Source organism: Nelusetta ayraudi, unplaced genomic scaffold (assembly GCF_046127955.1).
Source record: "Nelusetta ayraudi isolate G7.1 ecotype Tasmania unplaced genomic scaffold, CSIRO-AGI_Nayr_v1 ptg000070l, whole genome shotgun sequence".
NCBI lineage: Eukaryota > Metazoa > Chordata > Actinopteri > Tetraodontiformes > Monacanthidae > Nelusetta > Nelusetta ayraudi.
This window is the reverse complement of record NW_027466120.1, coordinates 3,055,804-3,082,500: the sequence shown is the minus strand read 5'-3', so window position 1 is coordinate 3,082,500 and position 26,697 is coordinate 3,055,804. Positions and strand designations below refer to the sequence as shown.

The following is a 26,697-nucleotide window of genomic DNA, read 5'->3' as shown; positions in this document are numbered from 1 at the left end:
TTTAATATCCGGCGCTCCAGGCAGCCAGTTGTTCACAAATACAGCCAGAGAGCTTTCAGAACATTTTTAAGGACAAGATAAACAAATGTCTTAAGAGGAAAAAGAAAACCACCAAGGTAAAAATGATTAAAGCATTCAAAGTCTTACTTGCGGGGGCAGTTGTTCCAGTAAGATTTCTTCTTATTAAGAATTTTATTTTATTTTTTTGCATAATATGTCTGACAATTTGCCTGCTTATGTCTCTTGTCACATCAGATTTCTTTACAGCGGCGGTGGCGGCGGCTGCACACCCACGTTTTGGGCTTTTGTGTGTGTGATTTTATTTTTATTTTTTTCTCAAACAAATGTCACAGTGCTGACAAAGCTCCGAGCCAGACCGAAATAATACAACCAGAAGGACAGCGAGCGCGCGGGCTGCGCTTCTTCTTTTCACTTCTTGTTTCTTGAAAGTGGAGAACCGGCGCGAGCCTCCACCTCACCAGTGGCAGGCAGGTAGAGCCATTCAGTGTGCCGAGAGTCTTTACAAATGCAAGTCATGAGGCCTGTGTGTGTGTGTGTGTGTGTGTGTGTGCGTGGCCCGACCCCCCCCTCCCACCCCCCCTCCGCCTTCCCCTCTCACTCTGTCACACTGGTTTGTTCCCTGAGTCAGCACTCTGCCTCAGCTCCAGTTTCTCTGCCCCGGCCCTCCTCTGCCTGCCTGCAGGACACTATTAGGACATCTGTGTGTGTGTGTGTGTGTGTGTGTGTGTGTGTGTGTGTGTGTGTGTGTGTGTGTGTGTGTGTGTGTGTGTGTGTGTGTGTGTGTGTGTCGACGTGACCTCACCCTGTGTGTATGCGTCCCAGTGAGTCACTCAGCGTGTGTGTGTCTTTTTGTGGGAGAGAGCTACTGTTGCGTTTACGTGGTCGGATCCTCTCGCGGTCTTATGCAATACGATATTTTTCACTTTGCGAGTAACCCTGGATATTTCTGTCCGCTCGGGCGAATCAGCCATTGTACCGCCGCATCATAAAAGATGCACGGCTCCTCCCGCTCTCCCAAAACACTCCCAATGGGTTTTGCATGTCGGAGTGTGTGTAGTGTGCGTTTTCTTTCCTGAGTGTGTGTGTGTTTGGTTTTTTTGGTGAGTGTGCGCTCTGGCAGATTCTAGTTTTACTGACATGGCCCAAAAATAGCAAGAGGTGTGAAGTAGAAAAGGAAAGGACACTTTAGTACAGGAGTAACTGACACTGGGGTGAGTCACTTTCACACACACACACACACACACACACACACATACGCGCACACACGTGAACAGACGCGCGGGCAGCGGTGTCTCTTATACACTGATGCCGCTGCCGCTTCATATGTATACGGTGACACAACACACAGGCAGAGCGGTGGATGTGATACTCTCTCAATCTCACTGACTGTGACTGAGGCTATTTTAAAGCCCAAGTGTTTCGACATCAAAGTTTGTTTTTTTTTTCATCCATCTCCACGCTGGTGAAATGTGCGAGTGCCACCCATGCGTTTTGGCCTTTACAACCCACTGGCATGCATTCTGAAACGATGAGGTCATAGCCCGACCTCTCCCTTAACATCACCACTGCATCACCAGCCGCAGTGGATCACAGTGTTGCGTTTGTTCCAAGTTCTGCCTCGTCACCGGTCCAAGAAAATCTCCTTACTCACTCGCAGCAATGTCCTCCTGTCCGTCCGTTTCTTCTTCTTCTGTTTGCTTACATCCAACGAGTTTCACTTCTGTATCGTAACGTCGGCCTGCTCGTCAATAACCACACGTTGTTGGGTTGTGATTATTGCTTCCGACAACCTCGAATGCAGGCCTTTACTCCATCAACCAGTCAACCAGAACTGGAGACTCGCCGTTTGTGTAATAGTTTTCAAGAACCCGTGCGCGCACACCTTTCCCAGGAACACGCACACCCTACTAAAGGGACCTCAAGTCAGACACCGATTAACTGGGAAACACAAGTTGGAACACATTTCAAGACTGTTGTAATACATACAAATACAAGTGTAGCTCATGTGTCACCTTCAAAATGCTATGTGCTGGACATTTACCAACCTTAAAGATGGCAGGATGCTAATAAAATTCAGAGTTATGTTTAAGTGGGAATCCTCATAAGTCCGAATGAGAGACTTTTTATGCTCAACCACCTTTTGGCCACTTTAACTCTTTAGTTTTTTACAAAGTGTGCAAGTGTGAAAACAAATAAATCAATGAATACATTTATTGATGAAGCCAAAAAAAAAAAAAAATTTAATGGGCCTACAAATTCAACCAAATCCAGTGTATTAGCAACAGTTATGTTTGGAACTTTTTCAGGCCTTATGCAGTCCTACCTACAGCATGAACGCACCCAGCACATAATAGAGCATTTGGTTTCTGCTTTGACAACCGTTTCTTGTATTAAATTATTAAATGTTGCAACAACAATAATAGAGAGCGCTCTCAGGTCAGGGTTCAGCCAGTGTGTCACCCCACTGCCACACCTGGTAAACAGACGTGGATCTTAATACATTAACAAAGGCCCAGATTCAATTATTCTAGCTTTCATATTTGGCCTTGTGCTGCGCCTTAGTCATCCGAGCTCAAGTGCGTTCACCAACCTTGTCATGTATCGGTAATGTAATTTGTCACTACAACCCCACTGAGTCAGCGGTTTCGGCGAGAAAAATCAGGAAGCGCGGACTTTTTTTTTTTTTTTGTTAAAGCAAACACTCCCAGTTTCGCAGCGCACCATCGTACAACTGCGTTCATGTCCGGCGAGGGAACTGCTGCTACTTTCCCGCCTCTATTTACGTCAGCGCTGGTAGGATGTTGTAGCGCGAATGCAGAAGTGAGAGCGGGAGAGAGGGAAGGAGAGAGGAAACGATACCGAGACGCACGGCCTCTGCCCTGCCTGATGATCACAAGGGCAGGAGGCACGCACGCACACATGCGCACATGAGCGATCGAGTGCACACAAGCCATGTGATCTCTCGATAAGCGCCGGAGTCACCCCCGCCCACTCCCTCTGCCTGTTTGATCACAAACTCCCCGCCTGCTGGTGGACCGGAGTCAAACCAAAACTTTGTGAAGATAATGCTCGCTTGACATGAATTTGCCGATGACCTTTGTTGATATTGATGTAAATATATATATATATAAATTAATATGCATTCATCGAAACTGGAGGGCTGAGTGAGCGGAAAACGTGTCTCTTCAAGTGTGCAGCCTCTCTCGTTGGTTGGCAGTTTTTAAAGCTTTATGGGCTCGTAAAGCAGTTCTATGCGAGGAGCAGTAAAATCTGATAAAGTTGGTTCATAGTGGTTGTCAATGGGCCATTAGGAAGCCGAGTAAAAGATAACATGATCTGTCTGGGTCACAAGGCTCAGCGGTGATCACGTACTCCGAATAGAAGTCTTCTTTATTTCTGGTTGGGGATCTAAATAAATAAATAAATAAAATAAAAATAGATAATTGATGTTGTCTAAAAGTGCAGTTTCCCCAAGTCGTGCTAGTGCTTTATTTTGAAAATTGTACTTATAATCATTCTCGCTCTGTCTGTCTGTTTTTTTGCTTCAGAGGGTTTGGTTGGTAAAATAACAAAGAAGTTTTATTCTGTCGCTGGCGTAACTAAAATACCATCAGAGAATAATAAAGGCAAATATGCTATAAGAAATGTTTCAGTAGTAGCGACGCCATGCTTTGCCGTGTTGGCCAGAGAGGAGCGGACACCTCAGCAGGTGCAGCTCTGGGAGAGCGACGCTCATGTGACTGAGCCAAGCCTCACACTTTCAGCTCTGGAAGTGAGTCAAATGTTTTTCCCATGATGACAAAGCAGAAAAAAAATAGCTGAGGTGCCGACCCCAGCTTGCAGGCAAGGGCGACTGTGAGTAAATATTTTCAATTAAGAGGAACGGCCTGCGTGTGAGCGGCTGCAATTCACAGATGGCTTCAGATTTCCGGTTTCATCAGAGCACGAACTCTACGACGAGCAGTCGCAGTAGTCGAGACGTTAGAAGCTCGTCGCGGCTCATTGTCAAACTTGGGTGAGAGCAACTCGGAACTTTCGCTTTGCTTTGGGTGACAAGCGACTCTTTGGCAGAGCAGCAAACGCGGCGCCCGGCAGTAAAATAATTCCATATTCATAGATGCTAATTTTAAACGAGAGCAAAGCAACACAGCTCATTTGAAGGTAATGGCAATGTTTCTTCAGAAAACACATTATTATTCCAAACGGAGCGGTTTATAAACATCTTAAAGCATATCTCGGGGGCGGTCTTTAATAATCAAAAATAAAACGAACCGGCGTGAAAATAACGATCTCCTCTTGTTTGGCTGGTTGCCTTTCCTCGCCACTTTAATTGAAAACAACAACGACAACAAAATAAAAATCATATAGTGGGTTGATCTGTCGCAGTGGTGCTGGCGAGATAAAAGGACGGCTCCCTCACGGGTTTAGGCCGGATCATGTGTAACAGGAACTGGGGCATGCAGTACAGTAAAGAGAGCATATGACTTATTGCTCCATTTAGAGGGGACATTCCCATACTTCGCTGCGGTTTTCGCAATAAATGTGAGCGAGTGAGCGAGCGGCTGTGTTGACGTTTCACGCTTGAGAGAGAAAAAAAAGCACATGATGCCACAGATCATGACCAAGTGATGTGGGCAAAAAAGAAAAACAACAGAAAAGGAGAAGCAGGTCCTTATGAAATCCAGCATGTGTGCGTGTCACTTCCCTGCTGCTGCTGCTGCTGCTGCTGCTGTGCTTCACCTGTCCTAACATGTCAAAGCCCGACCGATCGTCTTTCACTCTTGCTCCCACCTAACGCCGTACACCTTGCCACCAGCAGCAGCACCAGCAGCATCACATCCGCTTCTGGGCGCTGTGATTGGCTGACGGGACCCAGAGGCTGAGGTGTCGCAGCAAATGGCGGGAGGCCGTGGAGCCGGCCCCGCTCCCGCAGCTCCGGGGAGGTTAATGAGTGAAGCCGCCGGGCCATCAGCCAAACATGAGCGGCAACGCTCGGGCTCCCACAATGAGGCTGACTGTATTACCAACTGAGCTCCGTCTAATTATACACTCCCAGAGAGCGGGGGGAGGGAGGGAGGAGGAGGTGGAGAGAGAGAGAGAGCGAGAGAGAGAGAGAGAGAGAAAGAGAGAGAGAGAGAGAGAGAGAAGTTCGAGCGGAACACTCGCAGCGAGATGAGTGCAGATTGAAGTTGTAAGGGCGAGGGCTGCAGGTGTGTGTGTGTGTGTGTGTGTGTGTGTGTCTGTGTGTGTGTGTGTGTGTGTGTGTGAGAGAGAGAGAGAGAGAGAGTGAGAGTGAGGGAGAGAGAGTGAGAGAGAGAGTGTGAGAGTGTCAAAGAGGAAAACGGTAGGAGAGAAAGAAAGACGAGGGAGGGAGGGAGGGAGGGAGTTGGGAAGATCAAGCAAGCCGGGGAGAGTAGAGAGAGAGAGGGAGCGAGCGAGAGAGAGAGAGAGGGAGCGAGAGAGAGAGAGAGGGAGGGAAAGAGAGCGCACTCGCTCGGAGATAGAGAGAGAGGGCAGAGAGAGAGAGAGAGTGTGAGAGCAAAGAGGCGTTTAGAGAGTGAGAAGGAGGAGAGGCAGGAATAGGATGAAGGGAGGGAAGGCAGAGCAGTAGAGGAGGAGGAAGAGGAGGAGGAGGAGGAGGAGGAGAGACTCTCTAAAGTGGATATTCCTGCCGCTGTGCCGGCTCCTCTTCTGCTCGCCGCCTGATCCAATGAGCAAACTCTCTGCTACCTGCCACGCACACGCACCCCGGCAAAGGTATGTGACCACACCACTTCCTCCTGTCACTCTGTGCGTGTGTGAGTGTGCGTGCGTGCGTGCGTGCCAGCGTGAGTGTGAGGAGTGTGTGTGAGGAGTGTGAGTGTAGGAAAGGGGGAAGCAACTTTAAATGGAGGGATAAACACACTGCTGCCGCTGCTGCTGCTGATCTGAAACCCTGCGAGGGAACTGACTGCAGGTACTTGTCACCAGCCCAGAGAGTGCGTGCGGGTGTCTGATAGGTGTGTGTGTGTGTGTGTGTGTGTGTGTGTGTGTGGGCGCGGGCGCGCGGTGTTCGCTCGTGTTAATCAGCACCTGCGCGCGTGTGTGTGCGTGTCTAAATGTGTGTTTGCGCTGATAACTGCCTAAAAAAAAAAAAACGGAGTGTTTTAAAGAGGGCAGAGTGCGAGTTGTGAGCCGCCGCAGGGCGACAGACAGAGGTGGAGGTCCGTCTCTCAGCCCTGACGGCAGATCAGGACTTTCAGAATTAGAGCAGTGGGTTTAAATAGCCTTAGTCCACAGATAGCCAGATGCCCCCGGAGGAGGAGCAGCGCTTAAACAGGAAGGGGACGGAGGTGGCGTCGGCCAGCGTGGGGTGGCTTGGAGTTTTTGGGAGGCTTGGGGCGAATGTGTTTGGGTTGGAGGAGGAGATGGAGGAGGAGATGGAGGAGGAGGAGGAGGAGAGGTGCAGATGCTGGAGCAGTGAGTGTGGGAGGAGCAGCAGGGAGGATGTGCAGGTGCGCCAGACGACCCCCTGATGGAACTTGTTACGTCTCGTACGCACGCCACGAGAGAGAGACCTCGTGTGAATTTTTCATTGTAACTTTTTTTTTCCCACTTTTTTTTTTTTTTTTCTCGACCTCCCACCCACACCCACACCCACAGCCACCCACCCCCTCACCTATCACCTCATCTCAAGCTCATGCATGTCGCCGAGTCGGCGGCGCCGCTTCTCGGTTCTCTGAACGTGTCAGTCATGTGTTTCTCCCTGGTGGGAAACTCTGGTCTGCCTCGATAGAAAGATGCTCCTGGTGTCAATGATTTTTTTTTTTTTGGTGTTGGATTCGTCACTCTGTCTTTTAGTATTATTATTTTCTTTTTCCCCTGCTGAAGGACTCTTGTGTAGCTTTGAAGGTTTGTAAAAATGCCACTCGAGCTGCTGCCGCACGGCTTTAAGACCCGCTGCCAGAAGAGTGTCCTCAAAAGAAAAAGAGGGAGGGCAACCGAAAAAGAGCAGGCGGGCCTCCTCGCCGTCCGTCCGTCCGTCCGTCCGTCCGTCCGTCCGTCCGGGACGCTGCGTCTCTCTCAGAGGAATGTGCCCCCTGAACGCGCGCAGCCCCTTTGTCGCTGCGCCATCCTGTGTAGTGTGTATGGAGTACAGTCTCCCTGAGGAGTAGAAAAGGCCTCTTGAGGGAGAAGGTTGAGTGGCTGCTGGCCCTTTAAGAGGTCTATTTTTACAGGGGCACACTCATGCATGGAGCGAGGCGCACACAGAGGAGGCAGCGGCGCACGCAGGCTCCCATTGGCTCCCTGTGACTTTCACACAACACATCCTGCAGGACCCCCCGACCTTTTCTGACGGCCTGAGAGACCAGAAAGCAAAAAGACAAGAGCGGCTTGTTGGGAGGGACGGACGGTGGGCGGACGGTGGATGGGCGGACGGACGGAAGGGTCGGCGGCGCTCTTTGAGACGGCCAAAACGGCAACGGCGACGGCAACGGCAGCGAAAGGCAAAAGGCGAAAGGCGAGCTGCGAAGGCTCGGCCGCGGGAGAACGGGCCGTCTCCGAGCGCATCCCTCCGAGGGCTCCGGGTGATAATGAGTGGGAGCTGGCGATAAAAGACACCCTTGTGCGCACTGTACGCCCGACGTGCCAACAAATTCCCACATACTTGTTTTGATATGCAGATAGCGACGAGAGAAAACCTCAAAACGTCCCGTGCCCCCTTTCGCGTGAAGGCAGAATGCGCTTCAGTTGGCCGACACCCCCACGCTCCTCGAAAGACGGCACAGAAAAAAAGAAAACGGCGCATCTCGCACACGTTCTCTTTTTTCCGCACTCCTTTTTTTTTCCTTTGCCTTTACACAAAACGCGCGATCGGGCCGAGCCGAGCCGCACACCCACATGCAAAAAAAAAAAAAAAACAGACAAGAAAGAAAGAAAGAAAGAAAGAAAGAAAAAAAAAAAATGACTTATACATCCTCGATATCTGGACCCAAAATAATCTCCTCCTTATGCAATCTGCATGTTATATAATGCACGGCCTGTCATTATCACAGCGCTCCTTCACGCCCTGCCGTGCCTCTCCACCTACAGTACCACACACACACACACACACACACACACACACACACCTTACACCTTGTGTTGACAGTCATACACCCCCTACTCCAGCGCTCTCACCCACGTCGAGTGTGCGCTCTCAAAACAGGCGGCTGGCTGAGTGAGAGGGAAAGACGGCGAGGAAGATCAAGAGTAGGTGGGAGGGCTGCCGAGCTGAAAGTGAAAGAGCCCGAGAGGGAAAACTTGAAGAGCAAGGGAGTACATTCATACCGAGACGACGCATTTGCATGATTATATGAGTGTGTGTGTGTGTGTGTGTGTTTTTTTTAGGCACCGTGAATCATGTGTTGTTTGCCTTTTAGAAAATCCCCCGTCTTTCATCCAGTGAATCAGACGCTGGGCCACGGTGGTTCGGCAGGTATTTGTGGCTGCGGAGCGACGCGGCCCAACGCCTTCTTCCCCCTCCCGCCGCTCACTCCGCCCGCCGTTTGCTTTTTGTTCGCAGGGATTAAGGGAGGGAGGGAGGCAGGGAGGGAGACACCTACTAGCATGTAATTACTGTCACTTTGGCGGCGACACCCGGGGGCCCGGCGGAGGCGCGGGAGCTCCTCGCTCGGGTAACTTCCTCGTCACTTCGTCTTTTACAAATCAGGAGGGTTTTTTTTTTTTTTTTCAAAAGGCGGAGGGGAGGGGAGGTAGGGAGGTGGCGGGCGGGCGGGCGGGCGGTGCTCCGGCCCAGATCTGCACTATCACTCTTAAGGAGAAGGACGCAATTGGCTTGGGATCGCTGCCAGCGATGCCGGGAGGAGTCTGGCAATAATCCCCTAAACGGTGGCAGGTGTTTGAACACAGTTCAGGCTGCCCTCGTGTGACTGGGACGCACCTGCAGGTCGAAGCGTGCGTGCGTGCGTGCGTGCGTGCGTGCGTGTGTGTGTGTGTGTGTGTGTGTGTGTGTGTGTGTGCGTGTGTGTGTGGCGGCGAATGAAAGGGAGGAAGAGCAAACAGGAAAAGTAGCACGATCATTTTTCCGCCACGCTCCCAACCGCTCCTGTGCGGATGATTTTATTTTTTTCCAGCACTCTCGCTGCACCATCGCGCCGTTCTGATCCTCCTCTTCTTCCTCTTCCTCTTCCTCCTCCTCCTCCTCCACCTCCTCCTTGTCCGCACTTGGTCTACAATCGGGGTCAAGGACCTTTCAACCCCGCCGCCCACGTGCAGACACCTACAGTCTTTCTCGTGTTTTCGCGAACAAGTTTTTCCGCGCAGAGATCTCCCTCCCTCCATCTCTCCCTCCCTCCCTCCCTCCCTCCATCTCTCGCTCCCACTCTCCCTCCCTCTTCCGTGCGAACCAGTCCCAGAATACAATGTATTTGACATCAGTCTCGGCAAGGAGGGGGGGGGGGGATCATCCAAGACGCCCTGCCGCCTATAGCGACGGCTACCGACGGCGTGGCGTCTTGTGGCCGTGACCTGAAGTTACCTTTGCCTTTTCGCCGAACTCGCTCAACCGCAGCGGCGACTCTGCAAATTGTCATTTTACTTATTATTTTATTCCCCAATTAATGTCATTAGAGTTTATCTAAACCGTCCAGCAATAACGGCTCATCTCCGTCGCACTTTGACTCTTCCGACGCTGCCTTTTGAAAAGAGCCTTTAATAAACCCACTCAGCGTTATTATTTGATTTTTTTTTTTTCAATACAATTCACAGGCGTTGCAATATTCAGCACCCCCCACCACCACCCCGCTGGCGGTGATGTAACTGGCTGGGACTGTGTGGGACTGGGTCGGAGATTTGGATGTGTGGGTGGGGGGGGTGAGGTCTGTGCAGCGGCGGCAGTAATAATGGCAGTGTATAGCGGCGCTGCCTTGAATAGCGCCACTGATAAAGGTATTCCAGACAGTCTCTGTCTGTGAAGGCAGTCTAGACAGCCTCCGTGAAAATGAATGGCACTCTAGCGACCAACAAGAGGCCTGACCATGCTCTCTCTCTCTCTCTCTCTCTCTCTCTCTCTCTCTCTCTCTCTCTCTCTCTCTCTCTCCCTCTCTCTCCACGGAGATGCCATCGCCGCGCTAAAAAGCCCGCCAATGTTTTTCTGAGAAAGACGAGGATGAAAAGGAGAAACTCGAGACAAAACAAAAAGAAACTCAGAGTGACGGCCAGTGCCATGAGATCCCCCACCCCCACCCCCACCCCCACCCCCACCCCCTCCTCCTTGTAAAGCTGCTGATCTCATAGCGTGACGGGGTGCTACGTCGAGTCAAGGACTCACTCGAGATTATCGCAAAGTGAAAGGGGAAGCTAGCCAGCAAAGCTAGCCAAGAGGTAAAAATTCCAAAGAAAAAAACTGCAATCCGCGGAAAAAAAAAACCCGCAGCTGTGCATCAGTGTTTGAATGGCGCTCACTTTACCGACAAGCATGACTTTTTCTTTTTCTTTTGCTCCCCGCGTGAGTCTTGCCGCGACGACCCACGTGTGGCGCCCGCGCAACCTGAAACCCAAGTCATCTCTCTTTTTTTCCTGCGGTCAAAGAAAACACTCGTCGCAAATGCCGCAAAAAAAAAAGAAGAGTGGTATTATCAGATCGGGGCGGTGGAAAAAAGAAAGGGGAGAAGAAGGAAAAAAAACAACACAAAAATGAAACTGCGACGGGCAGACGCCTAAATGTCAATGAATAAGAACAACATGACACCCGCCTTTGAAAATGTCATCGGAGAGCTTTTGCTGAATACCTGTTAACTGCAGTTCCCTGCTGATCTCTGCACGGCGCAGCGCTGCAGCTGTGCCCTCGCTGCTGCACAAGTCGCAGGAGGAAAAAGTCGAGACAAGGAAAAGGATTTCTTTTTTTTTTTTTTTCTTTTTTTTTTTAACTTTGCTTCTGCTGACTGGACGGCCCGGGCATAATTAGTCGAGTCATATTTTTAACTGATATTGCGTAAAGCCAGCTTAAGGGCCATAGCTGCCCTATTTTTACCCCAGGGGCTAATGGCCTGTACCACTACACAGGGGGTACTTCCTCTCAGAACTATACTAAGCCCGCCTTAGGCCGTACCAGTTAAGATTCACGGGGATTAACCTGCGAATGCGCATCAGCGTCTGCAACGCTGTTGCGCATGCTTCCCCACTGCACTTTTTTTAAATTAATTTTTTTGTACACTATTCAGCATGTCGGGGGCTCACCCCTGCGGGCACAATCTGTTTTTACGATGCGTTCATGATGCAAAGTTGCACAGTTTACGCTCGTTAAAAAATATATTGAACCTGTTCGGAGCTTTCAAAAGCCCAAAAAAACCAACCAAAAAAAATAATAAACCGCTGTGCAATGCATGCTCATGCAAATGTAGGCCTCCCTTCACCTTCCACCCAGCCTGAGCATGATGGGTCTTCATGCGGCCCGAGTGTGTGAGTGTGTAAATAGTAATTCCTGAGCCGTAAGCCCATCCTCATTGAGGCTGAGCCTGCTGCGGGCAGGGCTGCTGGCTCATCCTGCTGAAGAATGGGTCGTGGCGTCACGGCCCTCAAGGCTGAAGGCCGACCTGGCCTGTTGCCCAGTAAGCTATTGCTCGTATCACCCTGTCTCTTTATCAGCTTAGCCCGACTCCCTGGAGAGTAAGCCACCACACTGAGCTAGTAGTACTCCTCCACCCCCCCTCCCTTCCTCCCTCCCGCTCTATCTATCTACCTAGCTGTATTCAGCAGAAAAATTTCTGCTGCATCAGACGACCAACATAGACACCCCCACTGAGGTTGGGGGTGATTGACAGCGTTCTGTTGACGGCGTCTTTTTGTTTAGAATGCTAAAAAAAAAAAAAAAAAAAAAATCAAAGGGTGCAGCGGCAGAGAACAACAGTCATCTCTAAATCTCAATATCGTAGCAAATACTTTGATGAAGCTCGTCTTTGCCGTCTTTCCTTTTCTTTCACTATGACTGACAAAGAAAATATCAATGTTTATGTTAGGAAACTAGTTTTTAAAAATTATATTATCTCCTGCGTCCTGACTTTTTATACTACAATGAGTATTTCAAACCAATTAATAAATCAATAATTATTAATTGTATTTTATGATCCCAAACTGTTATAATTGTCTACCTACCTAATGTCTAGATTCTAAACTTCCTGTTCATTAAAATTAAAATTCACTAAGTCATCTCTGAAGATGCAAAACGACTGCTGTACGTCATTGAAAGTTTAGGAAAACATCATTATGACTGCAGCACGTAGCCGTGTTTTACTGTCTGTTGGAAAAATAAAATGTTGAAGTTTGTAAAAGTAGTCCGATAACTTTTCTCAACATTTCTCAAAAACGCTCTTCCCAGTGCCAAGTAGCTTTTCATAATATCAGCAGTCTAGATGATCGCGGTTATTTGATTTCAATGAACCCTGACCGAGTAGAGGTGGATTTCCTGTTTTCCATATTGTCTGCTAATTTATACGCTGATGAATAACTTCACATCTACACTCGTCCCTCCCACTTCCCCCTCAAAAATGAATGGTAAATATGTATTTTTCAGTTGAGATTTACAGACTATAAAACCTTGAACATTGTGACATTAATATATGTTTGTTCATTTCCAGCACATGATAAAAGAATCTGTCTTAAAAAAAAAAAATAACTAAATCGACGCCTTCCGCTGGGGTTATGTCAGCACTAGAATCGGAATCTGAATTGACTTTGCATTTCATTACACAGACTACACCGACTCCTTTTAAATAGAAAGAAATAAACAAATCCGCTATCACTTATGCAGAATAGCAGCTGCGGAGCGTTGGTGTCGGTCAGAGGGATATTTCCATGTAAATATTGTTGCCGCGTCGTGCGAAAGCTTTGGCGTGGCTTTCAAGCTTAAGTGCACCGGAGGTTAAGCACACACAAAAAAAAAAAGAAACCACGTCTTGTAATTGACTTTTCACATTTTCCGCCGCGTCTCCGGGTTTGAATGGCTCCCGTGCATGATAGCGCACAATAACGTTGGGCTCTCGATAATGGTTCCGCTCGGTCTCGTGCCGAAGCTCGTCGCCAGCGCCGCCGCCGCCGCCGCTCTGAGAAAGAACACACCGGCTCCTCTGCGTGGCGCCACATCTCGGGCTTTGTGTGGCCGTAGCCTGCGCGTGTACAGAAGACGTCTCGGCGCCGACAGAGGCCCGATTTCCTCCCCCCCGCATGTGCAAAACGACGCCGCTCAGGTGAATTTGGCCCTGGTGAGCCGCACCGCCGACACACTCGGCCTGGCCTGACTGAGTCACTCCAGCGAAACCGTTCGGAGCCCTCCCGCCGTGCGCGAGCGCGCATGCGCCCGCCTGCGCGGTTTTTCTTTCTCGTGCGTGTGCGTGCCCAAACCCGGCCAGCTTGGATGTAAAAAAAAGCAGTTCAACGCCCCGATGGGGTTCGGCGGCGGATTCCGATGAAGAAGAACCCGCGTAAACACACGCGAAAATAAAAAAAAATAAAAATCTGTCTGCGTTTCGTGTGCATGTGCGTGCGCGTGAGCATGTGAAGTGTGGTATAGTTTTGAGTCAGCGGCAGTGGCAAATGTCTGCATGTCGTGTGTTTGTGTGCGCGTGTGGGATGAGCCTCCCACCACGTCCCTCCCTGTCTCTCATCAACTGTGTCTCCATTCCATGTTTTCGCCCGTGTTGCACCGGCGAGCTCGGCTAAAGCACAAAGATAAAGATCCTCGCAGCCGCCAGAATGCACCGCTGAGGCAAAGAAAGCAATGTGCAGACGGCACATACCAGCCAATATATAGAAGCTATTGTGCCTGTGCGTGTGTGCGTGTGTGCGTGTTTGTATCACTATCAGTGATTAAAGCAAGTGGGCGGCAGCAGCAACTGGTCCGCCTGTGTGGCTCTGCATAGCAGACATGTTTCTCACTGCTCGATATTACTCATTTCCTCAGCCCTCTGCACACACACACACACACACACAAGTACACACCACGCACACACGCACTCTCACATATGCAACCGACAACGGAGAGGGAGGCTCTCGGCTCGCTCCTTCAGCTCGGTGGGCTCGCTGCTCTCTGCTGCTGCTGCTGCCGCCGCCGCCGCCGCTGTGTTTTTTCACGCGCAGCAGAGATCAGAGGCAGCGCGCGCCGCTCACGGCCGTCCGTATCTGCAGCTGTTGCAGCCTGACTTTTTTTTTTTTGTTGGTGGGGGGGAGCAGTGAGGAGTGGGCTTTGACACTGTGGGAAGAACGGAATATGAATGACTGGCAACACAGGGGATGTCTGCTCGGGCCACACTCAGGTCAGTCTCACATTTCATCACAGCCACAAACAGACTCCATCAACCTGTCTGCAGACACCCACGTCCTCTCACCGCTGCTCTGAATCAAAAGTCATTTACTTTAGGTTTTTTTCTCTCTCTCTCTTTGCACTAAACAGAGTTAAATTGTTGATTGACGGCTGCTGTGCCGAAGTGGTAGAATAGCCAAGATTACACTCTAGCAAATTCCGTACTTCTTTTTTAAAAAAAAAAAGCCTGGTTCTAGCCGTTCTGAGGAAATCGCAAAGACAAAAGGCGGGATGTTGTTGAGCAGAGTGAATAGGTGGATAAAATTCAAATGAAAAAATCTAACAAAAAGAAGAAGAGGAAGAATTTGAAAATTTCTATCGACTGATATGCACACATTTAAAACTCTCAGCAGTTTTGGAGAACGGAATAAAAAACAACCGAGAGGTTAAGTGAATTTAACCCCTGTCATTGCAAGTCAAAATTACTTTGGCAGTCTGAGAATGAATCACGACGCAATATCAGTTAACCTTTGGACATTTTTTACATGTATTTAAATGTTATGACCACAGCAGTTTCAGCTCAACTCCAGCTCTGTGCTTGTGTGCAGAGTGTAGGAGTGTTCTGTTAGAAGGCAGAAGAACTCTTTGCAAAACTCCTCCACAGGCACAATTGTGCTCTTTGTTTTTGCGCTTCTTTGACTGAGTTTGAAGGAGGTGTATTTAAAAGTCACGAAATGACAGAGGTGTCACAGTCATCTCGAGATAAAATCTAAATTCGGATTCATTTTTTTTTTCATCTGTTGGCATTTGAGTGTAGCTCATGTGCCAACTTAAAAGAGGATTTTGTTGAATAATTTCTGTAACTTTATTATGATTTTTGCAACGTGGCCCTTGATATTCTTTTGTCAAATATTTGCAAACAATAGTCTGGAAAGTGTGATAGAAATTGTCTCTGTTTCTTGAACATAGAAATAGATTTAATGTGAAGAAACGAATGATGTGGCACTGCTATGATGCTGACTATGCACCGCATAAAAAGATATATAAATGTCAGAATTAGTATTTTATTAAAAATAAAAAAAATACATCTGATGGGGGAACGAGTCGTAAATAAAATGCCACATGGATTGTGAAAGTCAGAAAGTATATCTGGGTTTTTGATGGGTGCTGAGATAATCCGTATTTTAGTAGACGGCCGACCCATCGATCCCAAATTGTCGATCTTTAAAGGTTTACATGAAGGGAATTTTCAATCCAGTAAATGGAAAGAACACCGGCGCAAATGAGCTTGAATCGGGAAGGCCCCAAAATGAAAAACCACCCTGCTGTCCTCATACATCAAAAATCAAAAATAGCCGAAAACAATCGATGCAACTGTTCAACGAGTACACTTAACTTCCTACTTTGTTATTTATTTATTTCAAACATGTAAACAACAATAAAGTAATACAATTATCACCTCAGTGTTGCACTGATTTTCACAGGGATTTTTTTTTTAATTCTCTCTTCTTTTTCTTTGTTTCTTTAAGATATTTGAAATACCTCAAGCTCTGGTGGACTCTATGACTCCAACAGTGTCAAACTTTGCAGCTATTCAGGCTTTTTGGCTCACCGTTTGTTTGGTTAACGTGTATCATTTTCATATGATCAGTGCTTGGAGTCATTTACCTACAGCGGCCCCACAGCGGAGCTGCTGCTGAAGGTACAGTTGCCAAATCGCAGGAAATAAGAACAACAACGCAATCATGTTTTGGTTTTTTTTGGTTTCTTTGTTTTGTTTTTTTCATTTGTTCCACTTTGTACAATAAGAGCAACATATTTATTGGCCTCATAGTTGTGAGTCCATGACACCCGTCCTGCCTGTGGAGACGAAAAGCCCCTCCCCTCCCCTTCTCTCCTCTCCTCTCGACGCCCAGTTTTCAGCTTTCCACTCAGATGCACAAACAGCTTGCTTCTCCCTCACACTTATTTTGTTCCCGGCCCAAGTCATTTGGGCAACACTTTGCACGGCTCTCTGCGGAGTATCCCCGTCTAACCTCTAAAAACTGACTGGATGCGTGCATGGGCACAGTTGCCATAGTGACAGCGGGGTTGATGGTGAGACGGCAGGGAGGCGGTGGGCTGCTGAGGCAGACGTGCGGGCGAGTGAGGGGCTGAGTGACGCCGCCGGTTGAAGGGAACAGCTGGCGCGACAGCCATCACTTCAAAAGAGGCCGTTTAATACATTTGGAGCAGAATTTGTAGCGCTCCCCCGCACTTCTCACTGAATGAAACAAGGCTGCAAAATCTCCCGACACATTTGAGGACTCGGACGCAAACACACACTCACATAAGGACCTAAACAAATAAACACAATCACACGTTTCTGTCCCCAAAAAAAAAAAAGTTGCATCGCACATGCACACGGATTCACGCACGCAGAGGCGCGTGCGCTTTTTTTTTTTTTTTTTTTTCCCACACGCATGCTGCAACGCACAATTAATATGCAAAGACAGATCCTGTATCCAAAACAACTGGTGGTAATATCAACAGTGTTTTTGTCAGCTTTTAGGTGGGTGGTGACCAGCTTTGCCTATCACTGGGGGAGTAAGTACAGCTGCCTAGGGGGTTTTTGCTCTGTGTGCCTGTGTGTGTGTGTGTGTGTGTGTGTGTGTGTGTGTGTGTGTGTGTGTGTGTGTCTAAGCGAGAAGGGGTGGCGGGGATGCTAGTAGTAAGCTTATATTGAATACAGAGAACACCCGGGGGTGTCGTGGGGGTGGCTCATCAAAGTGGTACAAAAGCATATCTACATAGTCCAATCATCCCCCAAGAGCCAGAGATGAAAAATCTCCTCTGTGTGTGTGTGTGTGTGTGTGTGTGTGTGTGTGTGTGTGTGTGTGTCTGTGTGTGTGTGTGTGTGTGTGTGTGTGTGAGCGTACGTGCACACGCATACATACTGCTCTGCCTCTGAACTTCTTTTGCTGAAAAAAAGTTGTATTTATAGTCCACATGTGGGAGTGATGTGTTTGAATGAAACAAGTAAGCCGAGCAATTGCGATTCCGCGGCTGTGCGCGGAGGTAATGACTAATTAGTGACAGCAATCAAAAAGCTAAGACTTTCAAACCTATTTTCAAGGAAGTCACCCTGCTGATTACTCTCCATCTGTCTGTGAATGTTTGTGTGCGTATTTGACCAGACTGACGGCTAAGTCTCGGCACCAAGTGGTGCCAGGATGAGGCAGACGATCATTTCCCTGTAGCTGCGTTGCAAATCACATAATTCTGTCGGTATAGCTTCAGTACGTTGCACTCGGTGTATAGTGCGCGGCTGTTTTGTGACATTTTCTTCTTTGTCTACTTCACAATGGGGTGGAGGCTGAAAATTTAACAGTCTGTTAGTCATAAACCAGATGTTATGCCACAATGAATATGCCACTTAAGCTTGGGGAACACTGGCAAGCTAATGGAAGAAGCTGCGTCTGATCTCGCTTACCTCCATCTGTGTCCTCTAGGTGAGAGCGCCTCCAGTACAAAAGAGTCAACCGGAGCCTGAGTGATGCTGTGTAGTCGGCGCCCCCTCTATCTGCAGTCCTCATTCTCCCGCAAGGCTCATGTGACCTAGCCTATAACCACACATAGGGGGCCCCATTGCCGCCGGAGCCCACCCATGAATCCCAGTCCCGATCGTGGCAAAGAGTGCCTGCCCCCCAAGAAGAGGGAACACCGGCAAGGATCGACGGAGCACCAGGTGATTCTGGACGAGTTCAAACCCCCCGTGCCCCTCCGGAGTCGATCCAGCACAGGGGGAGGGGAGGGAAGCAGGGACGCCGGCGACAACGATCGAGCTCTGCTGAACCTGAACCCCCATCTCCTCCATACTCCGCCGCCCCTTCCCGCGCCAGCGCCGGGCCTCCCCCTGTCGCTACCATGGAACCTGAGCTACGCCCCTTCCGTTTCCCTCCCCCTCTATCCAGGGCAGGTCAGCGACAGGAGGAGCTCAGGATCTCCTGCCTGGAGAGATGATCCCCTGCTCTCTCCCCTCACTCACCACTCCAGGTGGTTCCGAGAGGGACCGCTCTCCCTTCCACCGTCCCCATCTTCCTCCTCCACGTCGTCCTTCAAGACTCCCTTCCCAGCCGAGCCGAGAGAGATTTGGAGCTATTTTAATAGCGGCCGGCGAGAGAACAGCTCCTCTCTCTTTTCCCCATCGTCATACTCATTCGGTCAACACTCACTCTACTCCCAAGATCCCAGCTTAGTCGAGGCCAGGCACAGGTATCTCAACAAGAGGCCCAATGGCCTTGACGGCCAAGGCAGCAGGACTGCCTCAACCACCAGGACTCTGCTCACAGGGGAATATGTGACTGAAAGCAACAGAACCAGACTGGACATTAGTCCACGCAGCTCTCATACCAATGGTGGACGGAGGCCCCATGAAGACATCTCGTCTCATGGAGGTTCCTTTTTGTCGGACTGTCAAGCACAGGAGGCCCCTGAGGCGCATTCCTCACTCCAGGAAAGACACTCGATAGTTAAGAGCAGCTCTAATTTACTGTCAACCAGCCCTCATTCTCTGGGGCTAGTCCCCAGACCGGGTAGAGGGGGATTACTGGACCCCTTGGTGGAAACACCAGCCGAAGCCCAGATCTACTACTCCTTGAGCTCAGTGTGCCACCCCACCCCTCAGGTGCCAGCCTATCCACTCTTCAGCCCCTCAGGAAGCCCTCTGTACAACCTCCAGAGGGAGCAAGGTCCCAGGCAGCACAGCCTAAGAACGTCACCACACTCCCCCCTGGGACTGCCAAACAGCCACGATCAGACCCACAGAGATCGGGAAAGAGAGCGGGACAGAGACCAAGACCGAGACAGAGACAGAGACCGAGAAAAAGTTCGGCAAAGGGACAGGGATCGAACGAAAGACAAAGACAAGGACAAGGAGAAGGATCATCAGCACGATAAAGACCAACATGACCAGAGACGGCAGGACAGTGAAAGGGATCGAGGGAGAGAGTCGTCTCCTTCCCACCGTTACACCTCACCTCCAGGTCTTCAGCCCCCTCCCCCAGGGCTCCTACCTCACTTCACCAAGGGTTCCTTGATTGAACTGGCCAACGGACGGTTAAAACGTGTGGAGGAGCTTCGGACAGATGACTTCCTGAGGAGCGCGGACACCTCTCCAGAGTTCCACCTCAGCACCTGCACTGTGCTGCTGATTTCCCCCAGCAGTGCCCACGGATTCAGCCATCTGCAGGTCCATTTGACAGACCTCAACACTCAGGTCAGCCATTTGTTTCTCTGTATTTGTTTGTGTCAACTGGTTGCAGCTTTGGCTAAGTTTCCCTTGATATTCTGCCTTTGCGATTCCTTGACCACATGAGGTCTCCAAGAGTTGAAGTCCACAACTCACAACTATGTTTTTTCCCTGCAGGAGCTCTTGAAGGTCCTGGTGGAGTATCCGTTCTTTGTGCAGGACAGAGGTTGGTCTTCATGTTCTCCTCAGAGAACCTCCCAGCTCTACGGCCTGCCTTGTCGCCAGCTCATGGAAGGTGATGTCTGCCTCGCTCTGACCCCAACGCCCACCCAAACTCACCGGACGCACAGTCGCACAGGTTCAAGGCACAATCGCACCCAGCTCTCATCCAGAGGCTCGAGCAGTTCACACAGGGGGGAGATGCCACCTCCACCTCCTCCACCACCACTCCCTCACCATCCGCCTCCGACAGTGCCACCCCCTGCACACGCCCTGGCCAAAGAGCCACCTGTTCAGCAGCAGCCAAAAACTCGCAAGCGGCGCTGGTCGGCCCCAGATTCCTTTCCCACAACCAGAACTGATGCTCCTGGCCTCCAGGATTTACCTCATGGCTCAAAGCTAATGAAGTGGCAGTAGAAATGTGGAAATGCATTTAAATACATGCATATTTACACATACACGCATAGACATGCACATGCTGTACACACCCTCCTTGTCTCCATTGCACCCACCGAGACAGGGAATGGACAGATCTCAAGGCAGGGTTGCAGGGAAGGACAAACATGTCAAAACAAAACTCAATTTACGGGTGTCTGAATACCGCTGCCCAAAATTTATCCCAAGAACCATTGGCTTGGCCATTTTGCACCTTTTCCTTTCCTTTCCTTTCCTTTCCTTTCCTTTCCTTTCCTTTCCTTTCCTTAGCAGCTGAAGGAACTCAATGTGGCTCCTTACAGACACACTGGAAACCTTTTGTGAGACAATCAAGCACTTGTCTGTGTTCACTCTGTTTTTGTAATGGTTGTCACACATACACACACACACACACACACACACACACACACACACACACACACACATACACGCACCTACTTACTGACAGTGTTTCCTGCAGGGTATAGACTTTCAATCAGTGTTATTAAAAGTAAACGCTATTGAAAAAAAGTGCAGATATATATATATGAACAAAAGTTGACTATATATTACATGACAGATGTTATATACAGTAAATATGCTAAACAGATTTAATGCAATTTCTCTGTCAATTTTGCAATGCATTTCGGGTTTTTTGTTTGTTTGTTTTTTTTCTTGCTTCTGAGCCCACGTCTCTTGTCTATTGTGACCCGGGCAGGCAAGGTGAATGTATAAGCAACTCTTCGCCTTTTTATTCTCATCACTGGGAGTCATTAAAAGAAAAAAAAAAAAAAAAAAAGGTTTGTCAAGGCATTACCCTCCAATATGTTCTTAACATTATCTCTGAGAAAGGAAGAACACTAATGAAAACTGCGTTTCAGACAATCCCACCCACACAGACAGGTCTGCGCCACATCGCCTCGACAGTCATGGTGTTTTTCCATTAAAAGGGGAATGATGGAAAGAGTAAAAAAAAAAAAAAAAAAAAAAAATCAAGTGCAGACGGCTAAAGAGTAATGGTGCTAAAAACACGTTGGATCATGATGCTTTGTGAATACTCTTGACCCCTGTGTACTGTATGCTTTTGTTCCCATCTCATTTTTTATGTACTGTATATGTCTGAAGGCAGGGAATATGATGAAAGTATTTTAAACTCTGATACGGGTATCTCCTCTGATTCAGCACACTCACTTTAGTTCTGTGTTTTGTTTGTTGTTTTTTTAATTCTCAAAAGGAAACCTTACCTGTTGATTTTTTTTTAATGTTCTAGCTACAAAAATGTATATTTTTAAAATTTGTGAATCTGTTAAATGATGTTCGCTACAAATAAATGAGAAAAAAGCTTTATAGATTTAACTAGACCTGTCCACTTTTTTCTCTGCTTGCGATGCATGCAAATACAAACAGTATATTAATAGTGTATAACAAGATGTGTATATAGAAATTAAATATGCTGTGTGCTTTCCAACCAAATCAGCATTTATTTCACACGTGAGGATTTTAAGTCACCATTGGTTACATAAGGTAAGGTAAGGCACGGATTACTAAAATTAATGCTAATTTCTAATTAATGAATAATTACTAATATCAATATAAATCACAGTGTTTAATTAAAAAGAGGTATTTCAACTTTATACAGCAGAAAAATGTAGTTTCACATATTTATACAGTTTTATTACTGGTGTGGTATTGCCCTCTTCTTTCTTCTTGAATGCATTCAAGTGCATGTTGGTGAAGGGTGGCTTTCCCGCGTTCCTATGACTTCCCCCCTGTGTCAAGATTCGGCTGCCTCTGGTCAGTTTCTATCAAGTTGAACCTCTGCAGCAATTCCACAGCAAACAACGGAACCACCTGTTAAAAGAGACTTGCCGCATTATTCGAGTGCATCTGAGGACCTCTGCTGGTGAACTAAAATGGCGCACCACTATCCAACTCAGTGCAGCCATTGCATTATTTATGAATTCACTTATTCTTATTCTATAAATACTATTTGGTGATAATTTATAAAATACAATGTACAGCATGTTCAAGCTGATTCTCTTTTTGATGTATAGATGATTTGGTCAAAGTGTTAATTAAGACTGTGCTAGGATTAGTGTAACGTTGTGCCGCCTCTTGGCCTGGTCACTCTTGAATAATAGGTTTGAAAGCTTTGTGAGAGTTAAAACCTTGCTTTATTGATTGTCTCACATTGTCTCTTGCACTGAAAAATGTTCCATTTACCTGTGCTACAATCAGCTTGGTGGTTTTCGGTACCGTGGGGTCCGGAAACTCTTCTCCAAAGCAGAGCTCAGTCGTATAAGATGGCTTCGCTCCTTTCCCAGTTAAACAGTTGTGGAGATCTGCACAGAGTTTATCAAATTAAACGTGCGACAATTTGTCGGCGTGCAATAACTCAGTCAGCCAGTCTTTAAAAAGTGATTATTATTGTTTGTTGTTTGTTTCAGGGAGTGCGTGCACAACCTTACCATTGAGAAATGTGGGGATATCGAGCAGCTTAAAGGTCTTTTCTCGCTCTAGTTTGTTGGGATGGCCAGTGCCCTGGGCCATGGGTCCACTCCAGTACACTCGGCCTCGGCAGAACCTCTTAATGAACATCCCATCCGGGGCCACCCATAGCAGAACCCCCTTCTCCAGATGACAGAGAAGTCGGTTCATTGCGTCTGTCAACTGTTGCGGTAGCGATAGGGACGCCGGGGTCGGGAAGCTGATCTGCTGGGTGCTGCAGGGCCCATAGATCCGTTCGTTGGCGACGGGGACTTTGCCCTGCATGATGAAACACCCCTCAGGGCCTGTGGTTGTTGCTTTCAACACTGTCTTTCCATAGTAAAGGATCTCCACCTGCATTGTGAAGTCTGTCAACAAAAAAGGCAGCTTGTTTGCACAAGATCTTCAAGAACATGTTGAACTCAAGGCTGAATCAGGCCTGCCAAGTTGCTTTCTTGGGCTTTGATTTTTGATTGTCTCAAAATATAAGCCACTGCTGCTTTTCAGTGTACGCTGACCTTTGTGGGGGGAAATTGTGGGGCATAAACCACATTGGCCACAATTTATGTTGATTTTGTGAGAGATGTGGAAATGCCGTCTAGCCTCTAGACCAGCATTTCCACATCAGCAGAGACTTTTACCAATGCAGCTGAGAAACCGCCACAAACAATCTCAAAGTTTCCAAGAGGAAGAAAAACCGATACAGAATAAAAGTGACTTGATGTACGTTTTGAACCAATTTGACACAATAACTTGCGTTTGATTATATTTTTTTTGTCTTTGTGATTTACGAGACTTAAGTTTAAGCAATTAAAGAGAATTGGGTTAACCGATTATTCGAAAGAAAGTGTGTTGTAATAACAGAAAACTGTGTGTAATGTATATACTCAGCAATACTGGTAATTTAAGCAGATAATGTTTGATACAAACTGCTACTTCGCATTGTAGTGGTAATAGCACGCAGGATGTGAAAGAGTGAATATCTACATATATTCTTACAGTCGTCAAAATGAGTTGGGGGAAAATACTGCAATACTACTGCATGCTAATGTAGTTCTTACCTGATATCTTAAATGCAGGACTAAAGAGAGCTTGATGAGCAGAGGTTGGGTTGAGAGGGTTATTTTTCATTGGCCCACAATACATGTGTTCCCTCCACAGAATATCTGCAAAACCACAATGTACATCAGACAACAGAGCCACTGTGCATTTTTAACTGAGGTTTAATAATTATTTCATCAAAGTTACTTTGAGCGCATAGCACTCACCTGTCAGCAGTTTCTTATCTTCACCAGCTTGAAGCAATTCCTTTAGTTCATAACGCAAAAAAAAAACAAAAAAACAGAGAAAACACATTTAGTGTGTGAACACATTTATTTGTATATATTCAGCTCATCTATTTCAGCATACCTCTCTGTTCGGCACTCTGGGCGTGATTGGAGACTCTTTCATCTGAATAACACCATCCTCCTTTGGCTCTATGGAAATGCAGAGGTGGAAACAAAAAGCTAAGCAGCCTCAAGCTTGTTGTGTTTTTGACCGAAGGGATGTTTATGGACTCTGAGGTTAAGATCGACTCCGAAAATCCAGTTCGTCTATTGTTTTGTTTGCACTGTTCAACCTCTCCCTCTGGACATTTGTATTGGGACAGCGAGGGAAGAGTCAACGACATTTACACATACATGACTTTTATGACTTTACCTGATCTTCTTGCTGGTGTGCTGCTGTTATCGTTGTTGAGGATGAGATACACTTTATATGGCTCCGTGATGTCCAGCTGGTTGCGTTCAGGGACCTCCTGGAAGTCCGTGCTTTTGTTGAGTGCGCAGCGGAGACGCGTCTTCCACATGGTGGGGTCGGCTTTGTCTTTCCCCTCCCTGTGCTTGCCCTTGTGCACGGCCCAAGCCTGCGTGTGAGGACTGAAATGTCAACGAACGCCAATGTTGAAAGAATGTGAACTTACAACTATTGGGCGAATGCATTCAATGAATGAATTGTCCACAGCGTGGGAGTCAGCGGTCAGTTGGAGGTTGTATTTGAATGCTGGGGTGGATAGATAGATAGATAGATAGATAGATAGATAGATAGATAGATAGCAGGTAAACAAAAGAAACACATGTCTGGCCTCGGACCTTAAAGAGAGCTGCATCCGCCGATTGTTCGTAGTCCTTCTTAGCTGCGTGCTTCCACGGGATCCTGAACATTGTTTTTCCCCCATTTTCCCAGCGCAGCCCTTCATAAATGCCGCTCTCTATCTGCGCTATCAGCCACTCTTTCATGCGCATTTTAGCCCCTGGTTCCATCTCCATTCGTCTGAGCCAAGCCACCGTGAAACGCGCTTGATGGCTCCGGGCAATCAGTGTCCTCCGCACCCTACAAACGTGAGAATGACTCATTTATTTCCCTTCATCCCAAACCTATAAATATTGCTCCATTGTGCTTCAATAATGTGGAAGGATAATTGGATTTGTAGAGCACCTTACCGCAAACTTGAGCGCAGATGTCCTCTGGTTTAGTTAAGTGCGCTTAAATCGAAAGCGAAAGTCTTGGTTTGACGCTTTCGATTTTCCATCTCTAAGCAACTATATAATCACACATTTCTAGATAAGCACTTTACGACACACGTTGACACATGTAACAATTCATTTTACAGCTTTCACAAATTGGTCAGTTGAGAACAGAAAAAAATAAAAAATAAAATACGTTTTTAAAAGAAATTGGAGATGGCATGTAAAAAAAAAAAATAAAAAAAAAGTGAAGTTGAAAAGCTTTGCGCTGTTGGGGGCATTTTACGACTTTACTTCGTTGTCCGGACAGGAACCATCTCCCTGACAAAAGGAACCAGCGCGCTTTTTTCGCGTAAAGCCAATTCGAGGAAATTATAGCTCAGATTCCTGCGCGCGCGCGCGTACACACACACACACACACACACACACACACACACACACACACACACACGCACGCACACACACACACACACACACACACACACTCACACACACGGGCGCTCGCGCGGGCCGCAAACACTCATAACGAAACGTTGGTGTGAAAACGAAAGTGCGTGGGTGTGAATGTTCGTTGTTGTTTCTCATGGTTTGTCATCTCTCTGCCTCCTCGTGTAAAGGGCCGCAATATAAGCAGAGGTTTCAAGTGTTCAGCTTTTGGCAATCAGCCACGAAGAAGCACAGGCTGACAAGAAAGATTGTGCAACACGCAGCCTTTTAACAATATGTTGTTGGTTTTTTGTGTGTGATTATTACTGTTTTTTTGTTGTTGTTGTTGTGTTTTTTTTTTTAATCAGTCACATATCTGCACAATGTCATTCTTTCCGACAGAGGGCAGTGTGTCCTTTCAGATAGTCAGTGACTGAAACGGGAGTTAAACTATTCCCTCTAGATGAAATGAACGCATGATGATGACAGGATGTCATTTCATTCAAGACGTGTCGTGCGATTTGTTTTTCGGACACTTGGTGGCAGTAGTTGGCGGCACGGTTGTACTGATAGAGGGCAGAGGTGACAGGAAGGGGCGGGCGCAGGTAGATGACAGGAAGGGGTACAGGTGGGGCTGAAGACAATCAGAGGAAGAGCAACACGACTTCATTCGTTGGGAAACCTGGTACGTTCGTTTCCTTCACCTCATTGTTAAATCAATATCTAAAACGAAAATACCGTTGAGAAATCCTTTTGCAATTGGGTCTGAAAAATCACCACCACAATGAGCACATGAGTATGATGATCAAATGTCATGTTTTTCCCAGGACATTTCCTGGTTTCACGGCCTGACGTGGGCTGCTTCTTAGATAACATGCTGAAAAAACATTTATATCCAAACAGAGGAGGCGTACTTTAAATATACTGAAACTCTAACTAAACTTAGAATATCATTTGAGTGTCTCTTTTCCTGGCTTTCAGTAATCAAAACAGGGTCACGCTACATACCTATGAAGGAGAATGTAAGCAACCTTGTTGTATCCATCTTGGTCAGGATTCATTGTGAAACTACTTTCAGTTTCTCACATTGTGAGTGCACTTTTAATGTTGTTTTT

General features: G+C 47.6%; 2 protein-coding genes across 8 annotated transcripts in view; one reads left to right on the top strand and one right to left on the bottom strand.

The window, feature by feature from the left end:
* Window positions 1-21,513, top strand: part of LOC142898634 (uncharacterized) — a 38,325-nt gene extending 16,812 nt beyond the window's left edge. The window contains exons 1-3 of one of the 5 annotated variants that reach the window (XM_076041662.1): window positions 5,478-5,778; window positions 17,791-19,556; window positions 19,707-21,513. In XM_076041662.1, coding sequence (XP_075897777.1) covers window positions 17,946-19,556; window positions 19,707-20,165 — 2,070 coding nt within the window. In that variant the 5' untranslated portion in view covers window positions 5,478-5,778; window positions 17,791-17,945 and the 3' untranslated portion in view covers window positions 20,166-21,513. Of the gene's footprint in view, window positions 1-5,477; window positions 5,779-5,952; window positions 5,978-9,802; window positions 10,387-13,570; window positions 14,313-17,790; window positions 19,557-19,706 lie in introns of those variants that run through there. The other 4 variants (XM_076041666.1, XM_076041665.1, XM_076041663.1 and 1 more) reach the window with 4 other exon arrangements.
* Window positions 21,514-21,620: 107 nt separating this feature from the next.
* Window positions 21,621-25,256, bottom strand: irf10 (interferon regulatory factor 10). Of its 3 annotated transcripts, XM_076041670.1 has the most exons (9): window positions 25,134-25,256; window positions 24,782-25,022; window positions 24,337-24,555; window positions 24,060-24,116; window positions 23,918-23,957; window positions 23,711-23,815; window positions 22,631-23,017; window positions 22,386-22,504; window positions 21,621-22,013 (listed from the first exon to the last, which is right to left on the bottom strand). In XM_076041670.1, exons 2-9 carry the CDS (start codon window positions 24,956-24,958, stop codon window positions 21,918-21,920), a joined length of 1,200 nt encoding a protein of 399 aa, XP_075897785.1. In that variant the 5' UTR covers window positions 24,959-25,022; window positions 25,134-25,256; the 3' UTR covers window positions 21,621-21,917. The 3 variants fall into 3 exon arrangements, with proteins under 3 accessions (XP_075897785.1, XP_075897783.1, XP_075897784.1); XM_076041668.1 differs by having other exon boundaries at window positions 24,782-25,256; XM_076041669.1 differs by having other exon boundaries at window positions 24,060-24,127; window positions 24,351-24,555; window positions 24,782-25,256.
* Between the last annotated feature and the right edge of the window lie 1,441 nt (window positions 25,257-26,697).